The 26,898-nt window shown below is 46.1% G+C and overlaps 1 protein-coding gene across 1 annotated transcript in view; it reads right to left on the bottom strand.

The window, feature by feature from the left end:
- The window catches only part of LOC119458868 (transient receptor potential cation channel subfamily M member 1-like), a 96,754-nt gene extending 69,941 nt beyond the window's left edge, over positions 1-26,813 (bottom strand). Inside the window, exons 1-10 of the mRNA XM_049671479.1 lie at positions 26,750-26,813; positions 25,461-25,637; positions 22,368-22,590; positions 20,698-20,854; positions 18,584-18,680; positions 18,395-18,516; positions 9,778-9,969; positions 7,581-7,709; positions 2,474-2,676; positions 41-293 (exon numbers count right to left, since the gene is read on the bottom strand). Of these exons, the coding sequence (XP_049527436.1) occupies positions 41-293; positions 2,474-2,676; positions 7,581-7,709; positions 9,778-9,969; positions 18,395-18,516; positions 18,584-18,680; positions 20,698-20,854; positions 22,368-22,590; positions 25,461-25,637; positions 26,750-26,813 (1,617 nt within the window). The remainder of the gene's footprint in view (positions 1-40; positions 294-2,473; positions 2,677-7,580; positions 7,710-9,777; positions 9,970-18,394; positions 18,517-18,583; positions 18,681-20,697; positions 20,855-22,367; positions 22,591-25,460; positions 25,638-26,749) is intronic.
- Between the last annotated feature and the right edge of the window lie 85 nt (positions 26,814-26,898).

Here is a 26,898-nt window from a genome sequence, read left to right as displayed (position 1 = left end):
TATTCTAAAACTGTCTAGTGTTAAGGAGTGGCTGTCTTACCTTCAGCCACAGCGGAACGCTGAAGAATCCCCAGGTTATGTCGCGCACGTTGATCCTACCGAGGAACTGATTGGTCAGCCACTTCTGGCAGCACGGGTGCGAGAGGAACTTGCGGTTCTTGGCCTCAGCGGCAATGTCGACGGCCGTCTTGTACTTCCAGTCCAAGCTGTGCACGCTCAGGATGTCGTAGGCGCGGCAAGTCGAGTCCAGGTAGCACAGGTTAAGCACGCCGGTAGCCATCCCCGCGAAATGCCTTCGAGGACACGTCACGAGAATATTGCGGGTAAATCGTAAGCACCTATAGCACGTTCGCCTGCACACTTTAGAACGCTATGGTCGTGAAATATTGCTGAGCAGTGGAAACACTCTATCGTGGTCAATTATAGGTGCGAACAGGCTGTAAGCTGGCTATTGTTTCCACACTTGAGAAAACGCACAAAAAGGGAAATAAAATATTTTTCTGTAGTATTGGTAAGCGTAAACTCCACAGAGGGAAATGACAGTAAACTTCAAATTTTCCTTATCAGTGTTGTTAGCTTGAAATTAAACACCGTCGCGTTCATTCGGTGCACCCATAAAAAGTGCTTGTACTATAAGGCCAACCGACGAGAGCGCTAAGGCTGTCAAGCATTTTAGATTCTTCTCTGGCCAATATCTTCGATAAATATACCCTGGGAGGTTCAGTAAGCAACATGTACTTTCGTGCGCGATTTTGTATTATTTAGTACAACTGCTCACATTGAGGACAATGCCTGCGTGAGTTATGCATGCTGCCAGTAAACCACGAACACGAGAAATCAGCACTGCTTAGGCTATTATGAGAAAGATAATTTGACAGGATGACGCTTTGTGTAGATATCAGAGGACTGCAAGCAATAAGTGCAGCTGCTACGAGTGCCAGTGAAGTAATCCATGAAGCTAGCGAACATTTCGGGCTGGTTCGAAAATATAAAGGTACACGACATAACTTATTTCAATGCGTATGGCGGTTCCGAATATTCTCAGTATTTGTATTCTTATTAACCTATACGCGTGTCGATTGACGTATATGGATGTCTTGCTGGAACTTGTTTCTCGCAACTTTAGCAGACGACCACTGATAATTACGCCATTTCCTCATCATCAGCTGCTTGCGCGCACTAGTCTTGGTGCGACTCACCGGTCCATTAAATCAGTGTTCTGTGCCGTTCCACTGCAAGGTGTCTTTCAGCTGATATGACAACGCGGTGGCCGGTACACCCAAATGTCCACAACGTGGTGCGGAAACTCGGAACCTCCGCAACGATGTCAACCTCACCAACACACGGAATCGCTTTGTGAGGCCTCTGATTTGACAAGATTTCCTGGCTAACTGCTGACAGATGGAACGGTTCTTCCAACAACGCAAACGCTCCATTCGCAACAAGACGGTGCGATAACTGAAGCGGATGCTGTGTTGCGAAGACTAGACCTCTTGACCATCCGAAGTCAGAGTCCTTCAAGCTCTAATCGAAGCGCTCGACCAATAGATTGCGAAACTCGACGAACGGATGTTTGACGAGGCGCCGTGTGACTCGCTCGAGAACGAAACTTCAGACAACGCAAAATACGGTGACAAGGTGACAGCGATATCGAAGTTACGCTTTGAACTTCAGAACGGCCGCACATATCAAGCCCCAAGCACGCCGAAGCCAAACAAGAAGCGTGAAGGTCAAGCTGCCTCCACTGGAACGCATGCAGTCGGAGAGAAGTCAGTAGAAATGGCAGCGTTTATGGAAGCAGTTTCCAACAGCCGTTCACAACGACGAACTAATAATTTCGGATAAATTTAATTACTTCAACAGCCTAGTACCAGGAGCCGCTGGGTCAGCTATTTCAGGACTCAGTGCTACGAAGGAGTGTAACAAGGATGGAGCTGACATCGTTACCTATTCGGCAATGAAAGCATCACTGTGCAATATCACCTTATAGGTGTGCTAGCTCTGAAACACGTGTCATCGTGATCGGATTTCTATAATTCAGTAGCAAGTACAGGTTTTTCCCCTATGTTGTCCTTGGTGTGATTGCTTGTTGGCTTCTTATGATATGAAGCAACAAGGTGCATGTTTTACAGCGGTTTATAATAAATACGTTTTCTCGACATTGGATGTTTATATAGGAGAGGTTTGCAGACTTGTGAGGTTGTTTTTTATTGCCGAGTTGGAGTTGTCAAGTTGACACTCGAATTTTCTTTTTGAAGTACTCTTCAATAATTTCTCTCAGGCAGTTCATTCTTTATATAAGGTCTATATTCTCTAAGTGAGTAATTTTTTCCGTATGCAAAACTTCTCATCAATTTCCGTGAAGCGGAACCCGAGCCAACTATTTCTGCGTTCCCATGCATTTAGTTAGGAGCTGCCAAGGTAGAGCTTACTTTTAAGCACAGCGGGCGGCCATTGCGAAAAGACCACTTGCCTGCTGGTGTCGAGCAGCTCGTGTTTGATGGTGCCCTCGTTGACGTACATGGTGAGCTTCTCGTACGTCATGGAGATAAGCAGGGCCAGGTGGATTGGCTGGTCGCAGTTCTTCCACAGCACCTCGGCCGTCTTTCGCCGGTTCGTGAAAACTGCCCACAGGGAAAGAATGACGAGGGCCTTGCGCTCGGCCGAGGGCGCGTCCTGTACAGTGGTAACAGAACGTGCGCGGTTACAAGGGCCGGTATAATGTAGCGATACCTTTCGCTCAAGTCCATAATGACATTATCGCTCATGACCAGGCCGATTGTAGCGATAACGCAGATGGAGCGCCGCTCGGACCACTGGCGAAGCGGGAAAAGGAAAAGATTTGGAACAGAATAACTTATGCTTATCGTTGCCAACGTTGCCCTCTTGAGGGAGTCGGGTTCAGTAGTGCTTTATGAGCGACATCCGCTTTACAAAATTCGCATACAATAGCAGTTGATGACGTTCGGTAGAGTAATTCAGAACCGAAATAGAAGGTGTGTGTCCAAGGGCAGCAATTACGTCAACTTGGGCAAGAGTCGCCATCCGAGTCATATTTAGTGACGTTTCAGAATGGTTGAAAAAAAAATCTTGTTCGTCGTGGATCGTCAGCGGTGAAGGGAGGAAAGTAGAAGTCCTTTCGGGCCCACGTACGAGCATATAAGTGAATAGCAATTGTTTAATATACTTCTCTTTATGGTCGTCTAAAGTATTGGCTAGCATCGAATAATTAACACGTTCACTCCTGAATTTTACATATGAAGCTTCACATATGGGTGGGCTGAACATTTAGTTCAATAACACACACTACAAGAAAAATAATGAAGACGTTTTAACTGTAGACATTAGTATGGAAGCTTTTGGAAGAATTTTGAAACAAAAAGGAAGATGATTAATTCAGGACTACTTGAACGTTAGTATGCAAGCTGTTGACACAATTTCGCTCGCTACTTATGCTACCATGACGGCTTCGTCGACATGTACTTAAACAATGCCGACTTCGCCTTTGTCAGACCCTCGCCTTTTTTGTGAAGCGCAAAGTGTTTTACCAATCAAGAGGCGAAATTCTAGGAGAAATACAAGCGCCGAAGGTAAACTTCGGAAAAATACTAATAAGAAACTATCAGTTGGCGTTCGCTAGATTTGTAGTCATTTGTACCTAACTCACATATGTCTGAGCTACAATCCGCTTGACCGAGGCTAGTTATTTCCTGCACTTTCACGCCTAATTTAATGACAAGTGGGTTTTTTGAGACATTTGGAAGCACTTAAAAATTAATTTGCCTACAAAAAGCGAAATACAAATTTAATCTGTTACTGATATCGCAGAGCCGACGGGCACGTGCTTCGGTTGAAGTGCGCCATTTTGCACGTGTCATAGCAGGTACCCTGGCAGCTAGGTTCTTAAATAACTAGAACGGTTAATTTGCTGTACCCTCACAAAAGTGTGCGCTGGGCTTGAACATGTCGAGTATTGCTGAATGACCGCAATAAATTGATGACGGAAATGATGTGTAGTGCTTACTGCCACAGAGCCAGATATGACAAAAGAGCTCTATAGACGGGGTAGTGAGCTAGAGTGAATTGTTTATGACATGGAAATACGAATTGCGAATAGTAGAGCAGCGCTGCAGTATATAGGCCTAAATATCAGCCGCTGTAAATGCGTAAAATATATAAGTGCTAAAGTAATGACGATTAGATTTGTGGCTTCACTTTGTTTACTGAAATTGCGGAACATTAGGAAATTCAAAATATTGAATAATGTTCACACACTCATAACCATGCTTCCAAAAATAGGTACCACAGTTCTACAAAATATATCTGTTAGAACATCACAGTTGGACAAATTTGATGTATATGTTTAGCGGAAAATCGTGCAATTTAAGGGAAACGGCAAAATTTACAACTGCAAAAAAAAAGTTGTCGCAGTTTCACCTGAAAGGCGAAACATCAATTGCGACAGCAAATTTGTAGAGAGCTATACGGAGTAATGATATTAGCTTCATCAGCTGTATAAACTTGGACATGCAGCAGCACCGGCAACACGCAGAACTGTTGTCGACGCCGTCGGCGTTTTGCCCGCGTTCGCTCAAAATGCGTGCGGCGTTGGTGACTGTTGCCGGAGCCTCTGATATAAAAAAGTGGTCGCAGTTTCACCTGAAAGGCGAAGCATCAATTGCGATAGCAAACTTGTAGAGAGCTATACGGAGTAATGATAGTAGCTTTATCAGGTGTATACCCTTGGACATGCAGCAGCACCGGCAACACTCAGAACTGTTGTCGACGCCGTCGGCGTTTTGCCCGCGTTCGCACAAAATGCGTACGGCGTTGGTGACTGTTGCCGGAGCCTCTGATATAAATAGGCACTTGATGCCGCAGCTAAACGTTGCCTCCCTTCCCTCCCCCCCTCCCCTGCCACGGCCTTTCGCGCGTCGGAAGAAGGCGCGTTTGTTCTACATATATGGTGATTGTAAAGGAGGAAAGAGACGCCTACTTCTGCAGTCCTTAAGGGGAGCACGGCGCAGAACGCGCATTTTTTCTTCGCCGTGCGTTCACTCCCCGTGAAAGCGCGCGTCCCTCGCGCCATTTCACTCGCACATACAGCGTTCGGCGCGCGGCGACTGATTTCATCTCCACTGACGTCATACGGAACCTCATGGCAACGGCGACGACGACGCCGACGGCAGAAATCTGCTTTGGAGTGTCCATATAATTGCTATCGCAATAAAATTCTGGACAGGAGCACTTCGACTGGAGTTCCAGAAAGTCCATACTGATGCGTCGCTCTGGAGCATGATCTGCGACTTCAACCAATGAAGCGTTGCATTCTATCAAGTGCCACAGCCTCGAGGGTAACAGCCTTGTTGCACCCATCAGCCGATGAACATGCAGTGGGACATCTATTTCTTTGCACAGCTTCCTGACATGTAAGGAGAAAGTCTCTCTCACTGAGGATCAATTTTGCATTAGTTTGGCAGACGTCAAATCGTTAAGGGTTGTATATGCTCATGATTAGAGTGCACGAATATGTGAAGCTGATGCATGTTCTTTTCAGGTGGAGTGACCACTCATAGGATTCTACGTATAAACTTCGTATAGGACTTGTTGTGAAGACGCCCCTGGACAGGCTAATACCTAAGTGGCGAATGTCATTCACAATACCGAACACACTCATAGCGGCAAGTGATACACAACGCAACCATAAGCCCGACGTGATCGCACGATGCTCCTGTACAGGTTTATTCAGCTCCCCCTGTCACTGTCTCATGTCGTGTGCACAATACTTTTAGGAATGCTCATTTTTTGAAGATTTGGTTTTCAAATACTTTATATGTGAAATGAATGCAAGTTTAAAGTTTAGTATGATACCTAGAAATTTGTGCTGTGTGTTCAAAATAAGCGCTATCCATGGAGCTCGAGACACCCTTCCTTGCAAAGAGTACCCAGGAACTTTTCTGTGGATTCAGCTTAAGGTCGTTCTCGTAAGCCCATGTTGAAACTTTGTTCAACGCAAGCTGAACGTGTCGCTCCCAGACTGCGATGTTACATGCTTTAAATCGAATCTGTAGGTCATCGACATATGCAGGATAAAACGTACTTTGTTGGAATCCATGGATGTAGGGAGTTTATTTTAGCAATAAAAATGGTAAAGCTAAGTACGCCAGCCTGCGGAACCTTATGTTCCTGTATAAATGCCCTTGACAGAGCATTAATAATTAAAACCCGGAAAGTACGGTGTGAGATGTAGCATTAAATTAGGCTAAGCATGTTGCCACGGATACCCTTCCCGACGGCTCTCTGAGAATACCGTAGTGCCATGTGGTGTGATAGGCCTTTCCATATCTAGAAAAACTGTCATAAAGTATTGTTTATGTGCAAATGCATCGCGTATGTTAGGCTCAATGCACACAAGATGGTCGGTTGTGAACCGGAGCTTTGGAAAACCACATATGTAGGAATCAAGAATTTTCTTTTATTCTAGGATATGTAAAATATGTCGATTTATCATTTCCTGGCAACGCCTACATAAGCAGCTCGTGAGCGATATCTGACGGTAGCAGTGTTGCCACATATCTTTGCGCGTGACGCTGTATTGAAACAATAAAGTCGCTAAATTTGCACAAAATTTTGCAACAAGGTAAAAATAAGTACAAATAACCAAATAAGTACAACCAAGGTTGGTTGGTCCACACAAAATTAATCCTTCCTACAGGGAAGATCGGAAGTTCGAGGAAGTGAATAAAATACAGGAACGATTAAAAGTGAAGGAGACAGACGAACGTTGGAGAGGAGGGCAGGAAAAGGCAACTACCGATTTCCCCCGGATGGGTCCATCCGGGGGTGCCATATACGTGAAGTCGATGCAATCGGGTGTGTTGCCTCCGCCAAGGGGCAATAAGGTTCGAAACACTTGACATCGGCTCAACCCCCTGATCCTTTTTTCTCCGGACACGGCTAAGCCGCACAAGGGCGCACGTGGGTGGGTCCGGCCCCCATGTGCTCGGGTGCGTGGTGTCGCAACGCGCCAAACTGCGGGAGCCGCAGTAAATTATCATCCAGTTATCGGGCATTGTCTGCACGCCCTTGGGAGCTCTTGGTGGTTTCATTTTTATAATTTTGCATTTTATTTTTCAATTCTCCTTAGTAGACCTTCTCTTACTCAAAAAACGAAATCAGCTCTTAGCGCTGAGTGTCGTCTACTTATCGCCTCCGGTACTGTTCTAACTTCAGAACAACTAATGGAGGTGGGTAAACAATGCGCTAAATGTTATGCCAAATGTAATACGCTACATGTTGCATGCACGTGCCAGAAAGTTAAAATGCTAATGAGTTTTTCTGAAAGCTAAATTGACTGCTTCGGTGCTCCCAAGCTGGCCCCTTTATCCCTGACTGCCTGATGTATTGGGCTATTCCAGTGCACAACTCTGTTATGCTGAATTAATCGGAGAACACCTTCGTCTAACATGTGAAAGCAAAATGCTACGAGCGCACACAATGATACCATTGTATATCAGGCCAGCTCACCTGTGCAGGCACTACAGCTCATGGGCACTCGAGACACAACATCTGGGCCTTACCTGGATGTACATTCCCAGTGCGGTGTTCATCGACAGCTCATCTGGGTCAATGAAGTCGCGCATCCCAGTCGTGGTCTCTATCAACCAGTTCAGGTCACCCTCGATGAAGTTCTTGCCAATTTTAGACAGCTGGAAAGACCGGTATATGTTTCGCCATATAAGCAGTGTATTTTTTCACGCCGAACACTTTAAAAAACAAGAAAATTTACTCAAAATACGTCACTACAGAGAAATTATCTGCCGGTATAGGTTTTCGCCATTTAAGCAGTGTATTGTTTCACGCCGAACAATTAAAAAATAATAAGAAAATTTACTCAAAGTGCGTCACTACAGACAAATTTTCGTCACTACAGACAAATTACCTGCCAAGGCTGACATCAGTTGGAACAATCATAAACTTCGCAATATCAAATTACGGCACATAATGGAAGTGGGAACTTGAGTAACGTCGTTATTAAAGTATAGTTACAGGTTTCTAGATTTCCAATATGCCATTTTAACCCCAAGTAAACTGACGTCAAATTTTTCGTTCATTGGACCTGTTTATATACACGACACCGCCACGGACGACAACTTGTGCAATCTATGCGTGGCATAAAAGCGTGGCGTAAAATGAAGCTGCCGTCCCACTTCCGTCTTTCCACGAGCTCATTCCGATTGTCGCTGTGTACAACTCACCATTGGATGTAGTTTTATAACGCGGCATGGCAAAGCTTCCTTTTACGCTTCCCTACTACGTCACAGGAGGGTTGCACTTCGATCCATGCTTCGCGGTGCTGCGTGCTTATATAATCAGTAAAATAAACGAATAATTTGATACTAGATATTACAGTCTGCATGGAAATTTTGAAATGTAGAACCATGGAACTACCATTTTATGACGATTCCCTTCAACTTTCCATTGTAAGCATATGCCAGAACAACTAGGCTAGCTTAGGTTACAACATGGTAATTGATGGAATAAATTTATTTCGTGAATGGAATGATTATTTTTTTGCAAATGATGTTTACCTGAACTGATAATTCATTTGTGACGTTATTCGAGTCAGTTTTGTAGGTTCCTTTAAAACGTGTTCATCATAAAAATGTACCTTGTCTAATCAGTACATACCTGCAATTCTACATAAGATAACGTGATAGTACAATGAAATACTCACCACAATCGTTGACATTTCGCCAGAACTACACAAACGTAGAAGCAGCATAAAGCTTGTTCCGTAATTTTTAGAAGTCATATATAAGTACTTAGTTCTTTAAGCTTTTTTATAAGGAAGAATAAAATACGATGCGATAGGAACGCTAGCTGCTGAATGAATGAATTTCACTTGGCCGGAGAATTATACCCTTCTCAACACAATCATTTTTTTCGCAAACAGCTGGCGCTCTTCAATAATTATTTTGACGTCTTTCGTAAAACTAATAAACGTGAAAAACTATAATATCAAATTTACAAAGTAGAAGGTGTCTCCTGCAAAGCATCCGCAAAGTGCCGCACGATACAATAATATAGATATTTTTTCTCGATTCGTAATTTAAGCCAGTGAAATCTAGGGCGCGTGCGTGTTGATGCCCCGTTAAAGCTACGTTGAAAGAGCAATGTTGCTGCAGTTTAAAACAACTCTCACACAGCAGCAGAGACAGTCACGGCAGAAATGGTCCATTACGTCACATCATTTAGAATACCGCACAGTAGATGTAGGATCCTGCGTTTGGGGGGCGCCAGGATTGCCTAACACTAACAGATCCATCGTTTGTGCGGTGGCACGAAATGTACGATACTGCAATATCCCGCATCTACACCGCTGTGCAGAATGGATAGGATAGCGGTTCATGAAGGGTCGAAGAATTTGAGCTTCACACTTTACACTGCGGGTGCTCAATTGTGTGCATATGCACGTCACGCGCATATGCTGTTTCTTGGAGCATTAATGACCACACTATCAATTCCTTGCATTACCAATTAGCAAATCAGTGAATGGACGCTAGTATACTTAATGGTAAACTCTTACTGACACCTTTAATGACTCATTCATGAAGCTGCGCGGAGCAGAATAAAAACATTGCATGCATTGTCGATACTGTGTCGACGTAACAATATTACGGAACCAGCGCGCATGCGCAGGCCGTCCTACGCGCGTAATACTGTGAACCAGGCTTTGCGCTCATGCTGTGCTAGGTTCCGATTTAGGGACCATACCATGCTGTGTCCGAGGGCTCCTTCCCAGCAAACAGAACGAAAGAACTCCTCGTGCTGAATTTTCGAGAAGAGCTGCCGAAGCCTTTTGGGTGACAAGTATTTGTTCACTTGGAAGCCTCGGTTCAAGAAGATGTGCAGAAACTCTTCTCGCTTTGGTCGCAGCAGAGCGTACTCGAACTCTTCCCGGTCGATCTAGAAAAGTGCAGATTGGCGTAATGACGATTTTTCCCGTTATCTTATGAGAACCAAAGTAATATCGCGCCGTTTCAAGGTTATCTAGGGCACCACTTTCGCACTTACATGCTCGCAAGTTCTATATCAATACTTGCTGCCACAACGTTGACCATGCGCCGCACAGACAACTTTACATGTGTGCAGCACATGGTTCTGACAACCGCTAGGCAAATAGCAGCAGCTGTAGCAGATATATCTACTGTTTTACGCGCAGATTGAGTGAGGATCCTCACTCAAAGCTCGCTCCCGAGCTTTGACGAAAGCACAGATAAGTGGAGGCCGTACCTGATAAAAGTAGAGGCGTATTTCGAAGCTGCTAGCCTACACATAATTTGTAAGGCCTGTTGTCGAATATGCTAACACAGTCTAGTTTCCGCATACACTAACATAAACAAACTAGAATCAATACAAAGAAAAGCTGTGAGGTTCATCCACAACAAATAACGTACAGACTCAGCAACAAATATTTTAACCCAGTCCGGTTTGCGAACGCTATCCAGAAGAGCGAAACACGCTCGCTTAAAATTCTTGTTTAAAATAGGATATAGATTCCTCCAAATACATTTCATATTCACAGGCTCGACCTACACGTAATGAGCATGCGCACACATTCACAGAATGCGTATGTAAAAATGGCCCGTTTAAGTATTCTTTCTTCCCGCTCGCAATAGCAGAATGGAACCAACTTGACGCTATTATCACGAACATCGAATGATTACCTGAATTTTGTCTCACAAATAGAAAAAAACTGTGTGTGCGTAAGAGTACCTATGCATGCAGGGGCATCGGCCCAGATTTAATTGTTCGTTAGGAAATTTTAATAAACATTTTATTTACGACATTTTATTAATTTGCCATAATTATTCTCAACGCTCGAAGTGTAACTTGAGTTACTTCGGTTTCATTACTTTCCCCTAGTGATACCAGTGCTATCGTTATTCTCCTTGGCCATTTATTGTAAAGCTTCATGTCTTTTTTATTTTCTTTATTATTACTGTTCCGTTTGATATTATTATTGTATTACTTGTATAGTTTGTATAACTTCCACTGCATATGTCTTCTTTTTGTATAACCTGCACTTTGTTTGTCTTGCACTGTACAGAAGAATTATTGTACTGCCCAACTGCCACGCTCTCAAAGGAGAGTAGCAGTATTGAAAATAAATAAATAAATAAATAAATAAATAAATAAATAAATAAATAAATAAATAAATAAATAAATAAACGCAGCGCCTGCCCTAAGCGCAACGCAATTGCGGAGAGCTACAAATTCTTCAGTCGGTGCTACCCGGAAGGCGAATCTATTCATTCTTTTCTCGTCAAGATCCGTCGCATTCGCAGACATCTGAAACTTTGACAGTTGCCTTGACAGGATGATCCGAGATAGGATTCTCTGCTGTGTACGCTCACGCGCAGTACGGAAACAACTCCTAGCATAGAAATAGCTAACGCTAGAAGAAGCCGAAGCGATAGCAATATCTGCTGAAGCCACGAAATACAATGCCCAAAGAATTTTGTCAGAAGTAATACCACTATTGAAAATGCAAGCGCATCGCCTGCGAACACCGACAGAAAGCGCCGAAAACTCAGCGTGCCGAGAATGCGGAAGATGTGGAAGCTTGAAACGTGACGCTAACAATTTAATTGCAGCTGGGTTAAGGCGCGCTGTTATCACTGCGTAATGTGGACATGTTGCTAGAAAGTGTCCAAGCCGCCGTGACAAGGAATTCGGTGCTGCTGCGCCTGCGCCTCATAGCAAAACATTACCAGTGCCCACGTCGGAATATTGCTATAAAAATGCTCATATCTGGATTTTGCTGTGGGCACGAACGAAGTGTATAGAGCCGGCAATTCGCCGCACGTTCAATTGAGGCGGTGTAGAACTGTCAATGGAAGTAGACAAAGGATAACCAGTATGCGTCATAGCGCCACAGGTTTTCGATAAGCATTGCAAGCAATGGCCAAATTTGAAGCCTTCACATCTGAAAATTTCGTACTACGCTGGAAGGCTGCTTGTGTTAGCCGAGCTTCGGCTAGTTGTTACGCACCAAGGTGTGTCAGTTGAATGTCCACTCATATTATTAGACTGGCCTGGACCAAGCCTGTGCGGGCGAGACCTGTCAACCCTGCTGGAGAGGGCTGGAGGTCTGGTACTGCAAATCAGTAAAGGGGAAGTAGCAGTGACGGCACCAGCCATCAGCCATGTCAACGCCTAACGCAGCAAGTACGAGGAGGCCTTCTCGGAGGAATTGGGCTTGAAAAAACAACCAGCCTGCTTGGTGCTGAAGGACGGTGCTATCAGTAAGCTTTGCAAGGCGAGACCGCTTCCGTACACTCTCTGTGACAAAGCGGCGAAAGATTTAGATCGGCTAGTGTAGCTAGGCATAATATCAACATAACACTTTCGGACTTGGCGGCCCTCATAGTGTCAGTACTTAAAAAAGATGGTGCAGTCCAGATTTGCGGGGATTTTAAGGCCTCCTTGTACTATGCTTGCGCAACTGAACAGTATCTCCTTCCGGCGATTGAGGACATGTTCGCGTCGTTAAGCGCTGCTGAAATTTCCAGTACGCTATGCCTGAAAGATGCCTACAATCAGGTGCCACTAAACGAAGCTTCACGCAAGTTGCGCGTGATTAACACACACCAAGGGCTCTTCTGTTACAATAGGCTGCCATTCGGCATTTCCTCTGCTCCGGCAATATCGCAAAAGAAGATGGATACCGTTCTAGCGGGCCTGCCTGGAGTTCAGGAGCCCTTAGATGATGTACTTGCGTTTGAAACGGCGGCACACAACGCAGCTCGGCTAAAATAAGTGCTGCTGCGATTTATAGCGCGATCTTGTACGCGTTCCAAAATGGAACGGAGGCGGTCCGTTCCATCGAGCCGCACACGATTGGTCAATTTGATCGTCACGGTTCAAATTGACCAATCGTGTGCGGCTCGATGGAACGAACCGCCACCGTTCCATTTTGGAACGCGTACAAGATCGCGCCCTTAGAGAGCACGGCGTAAAGATGAGATACGACAAATGGAATTTCAGCCAGCGATCTGTTACTTATCTGGGACACCCTATCGATCGCCACGGTCTTCACCCGACAGAAAAGACAGTGGAAGCTATCATGAAAGCACCGAGCTCTCGTAATGTGAGCGAGTTGCGTTCGTTTGTCGGAATGCTCACCTTTTATTCAAGACTATTGCAGAACGTGTCAACCGCGTTGTCCCCGTTGTACCAGTTACAGGAAGGAAGGCGCAGTGGCAATGAAACCACCCCCAGGAAACTGCGTTCGTCAAGGCCAAGCGATGTCTCAAGGACGCTGAAGTGCTTGCTCATTTTGACCCGTTAAAGGAATAGAACTTGAATGCGACACGTACCCACACGGCATTGCAGCAGTACTGTTTCACAGAGTAGGCAGCATATACAGACCGATCGGATTCCGTTCAAGGACTCTCCCGAAAGCCGAACGAAATTGCTCACAGCTCGAGCGTGAGGCGCTGGCACTAGTTTTTCGAGTCACCAAATGCTGGGACAATCTTTTGAGCCATGCAATCATCTTGTTTAGAGACCATAAGCCACACCTGGGATTGCTAAGGCCTGACCGCCCGCCACCCTCCGTGGCTGCAGCTCGCATTCCGCGCTGGCACTTGATCTCTGAGGATATCGTTACAAGCTTCAGTCCACTCTCCGAGGGCAACTGCTGAACTTGAACGCCCTCAGCAGGCATCCGCTGCCGTCACCCGGTTCAATTATGGAGCCTCAAGAGCCACATGGGTACGCTTTTAAATGCGAAGCATTTCTTGCCGGCGGCCCTGTCCGTCCCTCCCGCGGCGTCCCGCACCCCCCACAGCGCATGCGCGTCCCCTCCCCCTCTCTCTCCTCTCCTACGCTCCCCACTTTCTCTCCGCTAAGAATTCTCTACGGTACGGCGCCGGCGTGCCACACCCCCCCCAGCGCAGGCGCGTCCCCTCCCCCTCTCTCTCCTCTCCTACGCTCCCCCCTTTCTCTCCTCTTAGAATCCGGAGCAGCGCGAACGACAGGTGGTGCGACAGCTGCACACTCCGCTGGGGGCGCCACGGTAGTTCCGCGGTATGAAAATGACTGAGCGCGCGCGCCTCATTCTCTCTCCTGTGCAGCGCCGCGATGAGCGCTCGGGCCGCTGCCGCGAAACCGTCTGCCGCTCAAGCTAACCATCTCCCCGCTGCTTCGCATCCACACATGGTTCCCTTTAGCAGGAGATGGATCAATTTTTGTAGCGTTAACTACACTGGCCTAGCCAAGCCCGTTTCGCGCGGCACATCAAGAGCCGTGCTGCGCATGCGCAAGGATCAGTGATGTCACACGGCTTGCGCACCGGAGCCACCGGAGCCGGCACCTCTCGCGCACTCCGCCGCCGCCGCGCGCGACTCACCGCCGCCGGTCTGCGCATTCCAGAGGAGTGACGTCGTAGCCGTGGTAGACGCACTGGCGCCGGCGCGCGCTCGCTGTGCAGTCGCCGTCTGACACTGCGCTGGAGCCGCTGCGCTTCTGACTGGCGTTTGGCAGTGTGGTATAGCCATGGAGAAGGAGAGCGCAAATGCTGCTCAACAGCGCAGAAGAACGGAGAAGCTTGACTCATAAGAATAATCTTATCTTAAGAATAATCTTAAGAATAAGCTAAGAATAATCAGCTGAACCTTTGCTAACGCTACGTATATCCTGGCATAGCCGAGCTAAGCCACTGCAACTTTTTTTGTTTGGAAAGCTTGCAGGAAGGTACAGCAACGACACGAGAGCTAAAGGACCTTACAGCCTTCGACTCGACACTTGATTGCGTCAAGCATTCCGTGCTGCATGGCTGGCCTAGAAGCTCGAAAGGCCTTGAGCCGCGCCTGACGGTATTTTTCGACCGTCGGCTTGAGATCGGCTAGTTACCCCTGGCACAGGGGTTAACTTATTGGGGTCATCGAGTGGTGATACCCGCCGGTGCGCAAAGCCGATTGCTGCAACTACTGCATGAAACCCACCAAGGGTCTTCGTCGATGATGTCCATTGCGCGATCGTTGTTTTGTTGGCCAGGCCTAGACCAAGAGATCGAGGAAATGTCGGCTCAGTCCACGAATACCACCGACGATTAGCACATGCCGCCAGCCGCTCCACCGGCACGCTGGGCACAAACGCTGAAGTGGTCTTGCATTCGTGTTGATTTCGCCGGACCGATATGAGGCAAGCATTAGAAGGCGATAGAAGGCAATCCATTTATTTATTTTATTTCAGCAATAATGCTAGCCTGGAAAGGCTGTGAGCAGGAGTGGGTTACAATAGGCACCAAAACATAATACGGACAATATGTATTTTACATAACGTCGCTTGCGCATAAAAATATACCTGGACTGGTTTCGTGTACAAATACAGTGTTTATATCACATCGGAAAACATACGCGTACAAGGCAACAAAAGAAATCTTTACTTCTAGACAAAAAGAAAACAAAAGGACTAATGTCTTCTGGCTAATTAATTTGTCCACAGATGCGCCTTCAGTGCTGTAACGAAAGCAGCCGAAGACGAGCATTCCAGAACGTCGGCGGCAAGCATGTTCCATTCTCGCACCGATCGCGAAAAGAACGAGTTTTTAAAGATATCGGTTCGACAATGAAAGTCTCGTAGTTTCTTGGAATGGTGAAAGCATGTGGTTCGTTTGGTCACAGGCTTGATAAAATCGATTCGCACACGAAGTGGATAGAAGCGCTTCCTCTCAAGCAAGCTATCACGAGAACTATAATCCACTGTTTGCGGGACATATTCAGAACGATAGTTTCCGGTAATGGAACACGTTAAAAATTCTCTGATGGTTTAAATTATTCCAATGTCCCCCACTGTGCCGCGCCTTATAATCAAATCGTAAAAACCCAGAATTCAATTGAACAATCGACCACAGTTCACTAGTTGTGAATTCGCAACATTTGTCCAGAACAACATGTGGTACGTCGGGACTGCCCCCTTCCAACCGCAACCTAATGGGCCGCCGAAAAGAGCTGTCAAACGGTGAAAGATGGTCTTCGGAAGATGACGGAAGGGAAATTTTAGCACAAACTTCTGCGGCTACTGCTCAATTACTGAAGGACGCCCAAGAAGAGTGGGAAGCGCCGGAAAGGCTTCTAGAATACCAGATCGAATCGTGCCTGGATACTGCTATTTTCCGAAGGCTAGTGGAGAAGCACCGTTTTAAAGCCAGGGGTGGCTGGCCTCACTAAATAACTGAGTGCAGGTGCGCAACTATGGGACAGTAGACAAATGGACACCAGGACATGTGACATCTACATGCGGTACCCGAATGGTTGCAGTGGAAACACCTGGAGCAATTTTCCGGCGGCATGCTGACCAGGTACGTCTTCGGCCTACGGAAAGGCAGTCACCGAACGCTGTGGAAGACGCGCGCCAGGACGGCACTACAGTCAGGCCAGAGGAATCCGCGCCACAGCTCGATGTGAGACTGGAATCATCATCTGCTTTGCCTCCTGCAGTCGGGGATCACCAAGCCCACGTATCCTTCCCAACACTTCCGTCCTCCGAAGCAGAAGTACCAAGCAAACCCGCTCAAGTAAGTGCTACGACGCTCGACGAGGACAAGGAAAACAGCTATTCGGTTTCATTTTAGGAGGAAGAAGTGTATCGGCCGCTTTGTCATAGTCCGTGCTACAGACTGCGCAAGCGTGGAGGTTTCTTTTTACCTCACTCTGTACCTTAGCCATTCGCTCTCTCCTGGATTACGATATAAGCGCGCTACAGTTGATAATACGTGCTGGTTTTTGCCTGTCTCGTTCCAAGGTGTGCACGTACGTTCAGTCCCTGCCATGGTCTGTCGGCCGCGGCTATGCTACAACTTAATAGTCATAATTGGCAATGACATCTAAGCTCATATGGTTGAAAAAAAGTTCGCTTCAACCTTAATTACTGCGTGCCTCTTGGTCCATTCCCGACAACTAAAACTCGAATACCACGGGAAACAGCGATGAAACAAGATTTCCCGAATTATACGAGGATCGCTCAACCACGAATATTCTCTAAAGCCAGTGGCGCCTACGTATGATCATAAACAAACAGTGCCTATCTCAACTTCTAAAAACAGTAGGTCCGCCTGTTTCGTGACCGAGCAGAAAGTGTTTTAGCGGCTTGGGTGACCAGACAGACTTAAGTGCGTCATAGTTCATCGGGGAAGCCATTACAATCGTTTACACTGCGTGACCGTTCTCTCTTCAGTGAACGCGAAGTGAAGGACAAACGGGAAAAAATATAGACATGTTAATTAATAACCTTACACTTAGCCCTTTTTCTGTAAAGGGGTGTGCGAACATTCAAAACTTGGCACGAATTGAACAGTTTTTGCTATTCAATTCTCTCCACCTAGCGGGTTCCCGCTGAACTATTACGTCAAACACCTGCCTTTTCTTCGAGTTGTTGATAAATTCGACTTCGCCCTGCCATCGGCCCGCCGCCTGGTTAGCCCAAATGGTAGAGTAGCTGCCCCGGAAAGGCGGTGGCCCTGGATTCGACTCCCATACCAGAACGAATTTTTCTTCAACTGTGAGGCTTTTCTTTCGAGGAAACCGTAAGGGTTTCCTTTGTAGCAATTGCTACTATTGGGTGGATGCCTCATTTGCCATTTAATAACGCCGAGTACGCCGGCCTATAGGCAGCCTACAACTTTATTGTCTTGATTTAGGCGGAGCAATACTTTATTTAGTCAATCTTACCACGATTGCGTCATTTTCAACCAATGCGTTGATGATGCTGTAGCCTTCTCAGCTAACACGACGTGCTGTGCCTTTGTACTATTATTGTCATTATATCGGTGCACCAAACATAATCACATTTTCAATAGTTTGTCATTTACAATCTGCTCTGTTGACCAAATGTTCAGTATATCAAACATGACGAATACGTCTGTTTTATCGAAATCTAAGCCATCTATTTAGTATTCTTTCTTGATTAGACCAATAAGAAAATATTGTTTTCGATATTCAAAAGTCGTTTATTCCGCAAATCCCGATTCGATTCGATCCAGAAATTTCTCTATCCACACATCCCTCCTGTAAATATAAAAGCTGACCTTATCGAATTTCCTTTTGTCTTATGCTGTTTGTTCTGTGTTCGACAGATGAGTTTCCAAATTTACGTTCTTTGTCGACCCACAGAGGAAAAAAAACGGATAATTGCTTGTGCTGCATCAAGAGCATGATTCCTTGTTTACGTGAAAATGCAACTCCTTTACCGATCCTTAGCTAATGCTTTGTTAATATACTCGCACCTAACCTACTTCGAACACCATGACGACACACCTCTCTTCAACTATATTAAACTGGTTAAAAATTGTCCACTTGACCGCTATGCTGCTCTGGCAAGTCACCTGGTACTGCTGAGCGAAGTCCTTGGAGAAGACCTTAGTCATGGCAACGTGCGGGCAGTTCCAGTCCAATGTCAGCAGCAAGTCTTTCTTCATTTGATGAGCATGATGGTGCCGTACTTGGGCTGCACACAGACGTAGAACACATTATTTTGCACAGTCCTCTTAAACGCGCGGTTTTGAAACACTCACACTTGAACACGGCTTTGAGCAGGATGTCGTCGAGATGCTTCAGGTTGTTACGGTGGTGGTGAATATTGATCACAGTAAAATACATTTGTTCTTGAGTCTGCAAGATAAGGAGGAGCTTGTGTTACAGTAGGTCCTATGTAACGCAACTTCCTGAATGCCGTATTTATTCGAATCTAGGCCGGCACGATTTTAGGCGGACCCCTGGAATTCAGAATGCCAGAAACAACGTTTTCCTCGAATATAAGCAGAACCAAAAACTAGTCATTCATCTGAAAAAAAAAAAAAACATGCAACACCATCGAGATTTTTCGCTTTCCGAATGCTCGCATTTTCAGGTCAGCGGCAGTTTCATACCACGCCACCGGGACCCAATTTACTACTTGAGTAAGGTAAGCAGACATGTTGAAGACATGTGGAATTATATAGGCGGACATCTGAGCCTGTTTCGAGTGGTGCTGAGAACTTTTGCGTGCTCCTTCGCATTTGCCTGTATGGTCTCCGTCGTTACGTACATTCCCGCTTAGCCTTGTCCGTTATTTTTTTAAAGAAAACTATAGGCCTACATTCGAGTAAATACGAATTGTGGTTTTACATCCCGGCGCCTCGCGTTGTCTCCTCGAATACAGACGTCTTGATCACCCGAGGCTCCATAACATGCGCGAACGCCTATAGCACTCAAACGTCACTGCCAGGGCGATTGCCGAAACGGAAGTAGACGCTGAAAGTTCGTCCAAATCAGCAGGATCCCACCAACCAACTACTGGCCAGCACAAGAAATAAACGTCGACAAGCCATTTGTTTTCGTAATTTAAGCCATTATGAAGAAATTGCCTCCTGCACTCTGCTTGACAACTTGATCACATGACTCATCCGAACTCAGTGCTGTGTGCGCAGTGACGCCGATTTTGATAATGAACAATATTGCCAGAACAGCACTTCCTACTGAATTTTATATCTACATAAAATATATCTTAGAGCTAACCACCCACCCTAAAACCGCCGAGAAGTCGTCACAGCTATGATTTAGTTCTGGTGGCAAAATAAAATTTGGCCTATAAACATCCTGCTTGTTGCACCATCATAATAAATACAAAAGGCTGAAGTACAGCTGGTCTTTCGCGTCTCCATGGTGACTGCTCAGGAATATTTGGTTTCAGTGTTTTCATTGCACTGATATCTAATGTTCAATAATAATTAATATGTCCACAAAGCTTCACAGGACGCCATTACAGCGCCAGCAACATCCATGGTCGCCTAAGCTTAGCGCCGGCGTAACAATACTTGATTGATTCTGACAACCACTCTACATTTATTGCTGCGGTGGCTGGCACGTAGTCGGCAAAAAAAAAAAAAAAAAAAAAAAAAAAAACCTACACTAAGCGGTTCATGAAGAAAAACAGTGATCATGTCATCCTTCCACACCTATTTCGTGCGCACCATGGCTTTTACAGCGGAGTTGTTATACGCAAGGTTCCAGCGGATCGCTGCGTGCGTAGAGTGAGCGCGTAGACCAAAAACGCCGTAGCCTCGATACAAAGCAAAAGCGTATCGCCGGTGTGCCCCAGCTGCGTTTAATAGCCAATGGGTGTGTCTCTTTGGCTGGTGACGTCACGCACTAGATTGGCACGTTATCTCAGTTGCGCTCTGGCCTTGTTGGGTAGGCCGCGTATTGTGCGAACCGAGGAACACCAGCATGCCTATGCAGAACGACGGCGTGAGCAGAAACGGCAATGGGCGCGAAGGCGGCGTGAAGCTGCTAACGCCTCCCGCCGCCTTCGCGCCCAATTCTGCTCAATCATGGTTACAGAACCCAAGGCCGTCTACCATAGTGACCACAAAGCTATAGTCACTTCAGTGACAAAATAATATAGACAGCAGAAAATGACAATTCATGTGGTATGTGTCTTTATTTAAATCAATATAGTTTGTCACCACATATACAGCTCCGCTGGTCACCCACCTTCACAGAGCGGAATGACACTGAGAATTTTTCTTTTGACGGCTAAAGCCCTTGAGCGTGAGAATCGCCAAAAGTAGCGAAAGACAGTCTAGCTTTCCGCGTGCCTTTCATACTTGGCATTAGAGAAGAGCCTGAGAGAAGCCCGTTGGTATACCTGGCACGCCAGACGCAGGCACTCGATGATTCTGTCCTTGAAGACGTTCCTCGAGAGCGCGTTGTCTCTGAACTTGGGGAACATCTGGCAAATCCGCGAGCTTATTTCGGGCTTTAACACGGTCTCGATGAACTCAGGGTCCCAAAGGGTAGCCCCGCTGTAGAGGAAATAAAACCGAAGCGTCATTTGACATCAGCACGGCTATTCGGGAACCGAGATTCACTGCTGCACTATTAACCTCGTTGCACTTAGGCTCGAGCTATGGGTTGAAAACATTTGCGAATTTAATTTCGCTTAACTATATGGAAGGGCATTCCAGATAAGATCACAAAATATATGGAACGCGTTCTAATATATTTGAATGGTTTACTGTTTAGCATTGCGATTTGTTGGGTGTGTTGGTAAACTGACATTGAAAGCATATTTAGCGCCAGCAGACAAGGACAGAAGGTGTCGTCTCCCTTCAGTACTTGTCCGCTGGCGCTAAATATGCTTTCAATGTTACTTTTTTAAAGGCACGTAAGAAAAAAAATAGAATAAACTGTGTGACAGTGAAATGGCCATTCTTTTTCAGAACAGTGTTTCACACACATGTGACTTTATTTCAGAACATTGTTTCACACACCTTTGCGTGGAACCGTGTTTCAGACCATCGGGTGATGTCCCGCATACATAAACATGGTTTTAGGTAGAGGTGTCAAACAATTTTCCGAATACAGTATTTACTTAAACATGCGTTAAACACGAATATATGTCGAACCCTGTATATTGAGCCGGCCGGAATGTAACAAAAATATAATTACAATAAACGTCCAGCTACATCTGAAAAAAAGAACGGAAAGCCGTCACGAGATTTAAATTTAAACTGAACACTGAGGCGAGCATGCAGTAGAACAGAACCACATAGAAGGCTAAAATAATCTGCAACGTCCGTTGTCCGGGAACCCTTGCCAACTTGTAGACAAACCTATGTAGTATACTCAAGGTTATCATACTGCCCGAGTGATCACAGCGCCCGATTTTTCCAGCAGTAATCTTACGGCACAGTCGATTGGTTCCTGCCTCACTCCGACACGGTGTGCCGCGATACGGAGGCCCTTCGAGATTGGAGCCAGAGAAAGTATGCCAGAGATAGACGTTCAGCAGCTCGCAGAGCAATTGGATGAGCAACGTGACAGGAATTTGTCGGATTTTGCTCGCACTACAACAGCTCAAAGGTGAGAGACGCTCCCAGCGCTCTGAGCATGGAGCGGGCGCTTTGAATAAACCAGGCGAGCGTGTTCTGAGCACGGTGTTTTAGAGCACACTAGACGTAGAGCAGCCGAATGTAAGTGCGCCGCCCGAGTGGTCTAGAGCGCTGGAAACCCACCAGTCAAATGTACAATTAGTATAAGGCGCCAGGTGCTTGAAATGGCCTCCGAGAATGCGTGCGCTCTTTTCTTATACTTGAGTCAAAGGGCAAGAAACACACAAGAAGGAAGAACAGACAGGACGAGCGCTCAATCTAGTCTGGTCTTCTTGTGTCCTCGTTTTTTGCGCTTTTGGTCAAGTATGAATTCTGACAAACTCGCCCAAATTTCAGTTCATTCAGGCTGTTTTTTTTTAAACATGCGCTCTACTGCCAATCTCGGAGGCTATTGTCTTTCCGTCCCGAGACCCAGAGTTCTCACCGCCTGTCAATCTCGTTGTAGGCGAGGGCTAGCAGGTCGGCTACTCCCCCGCTGCCCTGTATGATCAGCACGGGCAGCTGCTTCTTGAGGTGCTCGAGGACCATCTTGTTGCAGCCGGTTCCACCCTGGCATACGAGCGCTATCAGGGGGATCTCGGCCGAGTACAGCGTCGACGGGGGAGGCGGGGGAGGACCCCCAGTGCTCATGCTCGGGGGCATCACCACTGTACCGGAAAGAGGCACACTGCTTCAGCGCAAGACGAGGGACGGTGGAACCACAATTGGCAAGGCTGTTTGCTCATTTGGCGTAACGAAAAGACGATAGACGGTGAATCCCCGGGACAAGGTGCCTTATCCTGTTTTTCCACTGTCTATCGACTTTTCATTGCGCCAACGAAGTACACGTGATGAATGACAGTCCATTAGCCCGTTTATCCATCTTCCTGCAAAGTAAAATGTCGGCGTCGGTTTGTGAAACCAACGCTGGTTTGACAGATGAGGAGATGCAGACTTCTACGGGCGTACGGTAGGGATGCAAAACTATCGGTAAATTGACTATCGACAGCATCGATAGTTTTTTAACTATCGGCAGTGTTAAAAGGCTGTCGATAGAATTACTATCGATAAAATATTGATAGCATTATCGATAGTACTATCGATAGTGCAATCGATACTGTTACCATCGATAGTGAAATCGGTGTTACTATTGATAGTACCATCGGTAGTCCTTGTACGTCCTTGTATGTACTATCGGCCCAAAAGTTTACGGACCACGGGATCTCAGAAAACGCTAAATCTCGAGCAGCCTTTAAATGTAGCCAGTAAAACCGTACATCACAATGCTGTTCGCAAATACCAGTAGAGGCTGGAAATGGAATACCAGGCTGCGTTTTGAGGCTGCGGAGATATTCAGCTTTTTGTCAGATCCCTTGGTCTGTAAACTTTTATGGTCGATACTACGTTATGTACATTCGTGTAACAGAGTGCTGTTTAGAGCGCTCGAGTGTTGTGCTGTGGAACAAATAATTGTGCACACCTGCTGTGTCAAGGGCAACGTGCTCGTTCGTTTCTTCATGTCTATGCCTCTTCGATTCAGTTCAAGCACTGACTTTGAAACCCAACAAGCATACGTGCTCAAGTAATAATTACACTCGAATTCAGCACAGAAGCAGGCGCGCCAAACGGTGCGTCTCGGGTCGCTGTTGCCAGCACAACAAGGACATTTGCGACACTAACACTTTATTAAGCAACTGTACGTAGGGTGCATCTACAGGGCTCGGTAACGGGTAGACTGCGATAATGAAGAGTCCTGTCATAGTTACCGCCAACACCATATACCACGCACTCGAGGCACCAAATTTATGCAGCAATGAGTTCGCGCGGTTGATTTCATACTATCGATAGTACTATCGAAATTACTATCGATGGCGCTATCGATAGTGTTTTTTTACCATCGATAGTTCATTGTGCTATCGATAGTTCTGCACCACTCGCGTACGGACTCTCGAAGCGAGTTGTGTAATAAAATAGCAACCAGTTCGTTCTTTTTTTCCTTGCCAGATTGCTATAGAGTCCTTCAATTCTCTTCACCCGGCGTTGTTTCCTTCTCGCTCCATGTTCTAGTCAGCAGTCATCTTCTAACACTAACGAGTTACCTGTGCTAAGGACATTTATTGCAAGCTCAACAGCCATGGAGTCGCTCGTGCGCGACCTACATGGTACAGATCATGTGGAAGGCGAAAAATAGAATGACAACTAAGACCAACATCATTGCGCAGAATTTGCAATGTTGAGTTCTTTTCAGAAAAATATCTTAAAGTTTCGGAGTTTCACGAGGAGAGAACCATTCAGACATTGCGGTTATCTGCGCTGACCAGCACCAGCCTTTGTCTTTATGAAATAATTTTGCTAGCTATATTTATACAAGCATTTTTCTGATTAGTGGCACAAGCACCGAGTGACACTCTTGTTTCCTGCGCAGCAACTTCCGGCTAGGGACCGACTTCTGGTTTCTCACAGAGGTGGGATGAAATTAAAAATAAATAATAAAAATTAAAAACAGGTAGATATCGATGGTTCTACTTATGGCTGATGATAGATATGACATCACAGCACAGATTTAGTACAGTAAAAAAGTTAATTATGTGCCAGGAATAATTAGAAACAATTATTGAATGTCTAATTGCCGTACACCAAAGCATACAATGGTACACTTTAGATACCCAGCGCATCAGTACAGGTTCCCGTGAAAGTCAAGACCAGAAGTGACATCATCAGTGACGTCACACTTGAACCAGGAATACCCGCTCGTTACTACTTATAAACAAGGTAATTAGAGCTACACACCAGCTGACAGAGTGAACGCCTGCCAACACAGCGGAGGGGTGACGTCACTTCCTCCTCTCTTGCTTCTCTCCCGGCGCGCACCTGTCGCTCGTTACATGCACTCCTGTCAGCGGCGGAGGGGCGCGTAAGGTGCGCTTCGTGCGCAGTCCGCTAGGGGGCTAGGCGTCGCGCCCTCCTCGCCCTCCTTCGCTCCGTCGCCCGCTCTCTGTGCGTGGCGGTTTCCCGCCCTACACCTGGGTCACACCAACACCGATGTGCGAGTGCCACTGGCAGACACCTAAATGAATGATTAGGGTCGTTTCTCACTTTTTCTCACCCCTTTTCTACCATAGCATTATTTTTTTCCTTAACGAAACCGTAGATCTAGATGTTCTCCTGAAGCATACTCTAACAAAATGTGTAGTATTCGAAAGTAAAAGACATTTCATTCACTACTGAAAGCCTTTAAATTCTAACGAGTTGCCGGCCACGCTGACTCGGTAGCTATTGCATTCTGCTATGTTAGATGATCACCAGGCTACGGATTAAACTCCCGAACGTGGCAGCTGTATTTTGACGAGAACGGAATGCAAAATCGCTCGCGTGTCGAGCGTTGGGCGCACGCTAAAGAGCTGCAGGCGTTGAAACTTATTCGAGGCCCGGTTTCTTTCATAGCCACTTGGTTTTTCTCACAGCTTTGGCGCGTCAAGCACCACCGATCATTGAATGCATTTTTATTTTATTTTTTACATCTCGTATCGATACTGACCACAATCTTCGTCTGGCGTCATCGACAACTGCTGCTCGAGCTTCAGCATGAAGTAGTTCAAGCCGGTCTTGTTCACCGTGTCGTCCTTCACTATGATGAAGTGCGTGTGGTCCGGATTCAGGTCGAATCTATTCTCCTCGGGACGGCTTCCCGATTTTCGATGTATATAGATCCCTCCTGCGGAAAGACGAAAAGAAGGCAGCTGACTACGGCTGATGATGATCATATATAGGTTTTTATGGCGCAAGTGGCGAATGACAGCCAAAGAACGCCAAGCTATGGTATATTGTAGTGGATGATGCAATCAATGAAAAATGGCAGCCTGGCTGACAATGACAATGTACGAGTATTGTTACGCGCGACGTTATACATTCATTTCTTTATGGCTCGTGGTGACAGAGCTGCAATGGCGGTCTATCACTGAGCTTAAAATCTTAAAATCTCGAACTCTAATCCAAGAGTGATGCCGCTGCGTTTTGATGGTGCCGGAAAGGAAGCCAAAGCTGTCAAATTTAAAATCGCCCTCGACTACGGTGCCATGTTTATTATGTGGTCTAGTGGCCTCTTCGTATTGGTGTTTGCACCAATTTGCTGCCATTCCTTGTGAATAGTTGGATATGTATAGTCCGAAAATTCGATGTGTTTCTCGCATCATTTCCATTAAAAGAATATTAAATATATGAAACCGCAATATCTCTTCTGTGAGAATGGAAAATGATAAGGCAAGCCTATGGAAATATTCGCTCTCCCTGTGGAAACGTTATAGGTAGAGATGGAAACATCTTTGCTGAAAAAGAAAATCCCGACTCTATCGGAGGAACAAATCCCTGATCGCCAATGGAAACGCTTCATGGGAGTTGCCGCACAAATGCCTTCGGAACTTGCATGCCGAAACTGCTGGGTTACCCTTGGGGCAGCTGCTGCTGATAAAGCAGGATTTGAAAACAGCGCGCATATCCTACTACTCCTTGTGCCTGGTTGTTGCGGTCGGCGTTGCATATAATCGGAATAAAAAAAACATCAAGGCAGAAATCACCGTTGATTATCTGTCATGTGAAGCATTTCTTAAAAGAATAGACGAGCCAGACGTGTGCAAGGAGTGGTGGCGATGGCATGACGAGGATGGTTTGGCGAAGACAGCGTCACGAGAACGTGATGTCTATGCCGAAGCGATGCCGATGAGCTGATGGTGTTAAAATGACTACAAAGGTAGATGACGATGACATTTATACGGTATGAAGGGTGAGGACGGTGCCAATCGTATGACGACAACGGCGTGTCGAAGATACCGTGACTGCAAAGTGATGACGAAGGTGGAATCACAAAGGAGGCGTGACGCAACGACGACGACATCATGACATGACGACATGTTGGTTTGTTGGCTCATGTACATCACCTGCCGCAGCTGGCCGCCCTTAATGAGCACCCACAGGGCGTT

This window comes from Dermacentor silvarum, chromosome 7 (genome assembly GCF_013339745.2).
Source record: "Dermacentor silvarum isolate Dsil-2018 chromosome 7, BIME_Dsil_1.4, whole genome shotgun sequence".
NCBI classification, from domain to species: Eukaryota; Metazoa; Arthropoda; class Arachnida; order Ixodida; family Ixodidae; genus Dermacentor; species Dermacentor silvarum.
This window is presented reverse-complemented; position numbering and strand designations above follow the sequence as displayed.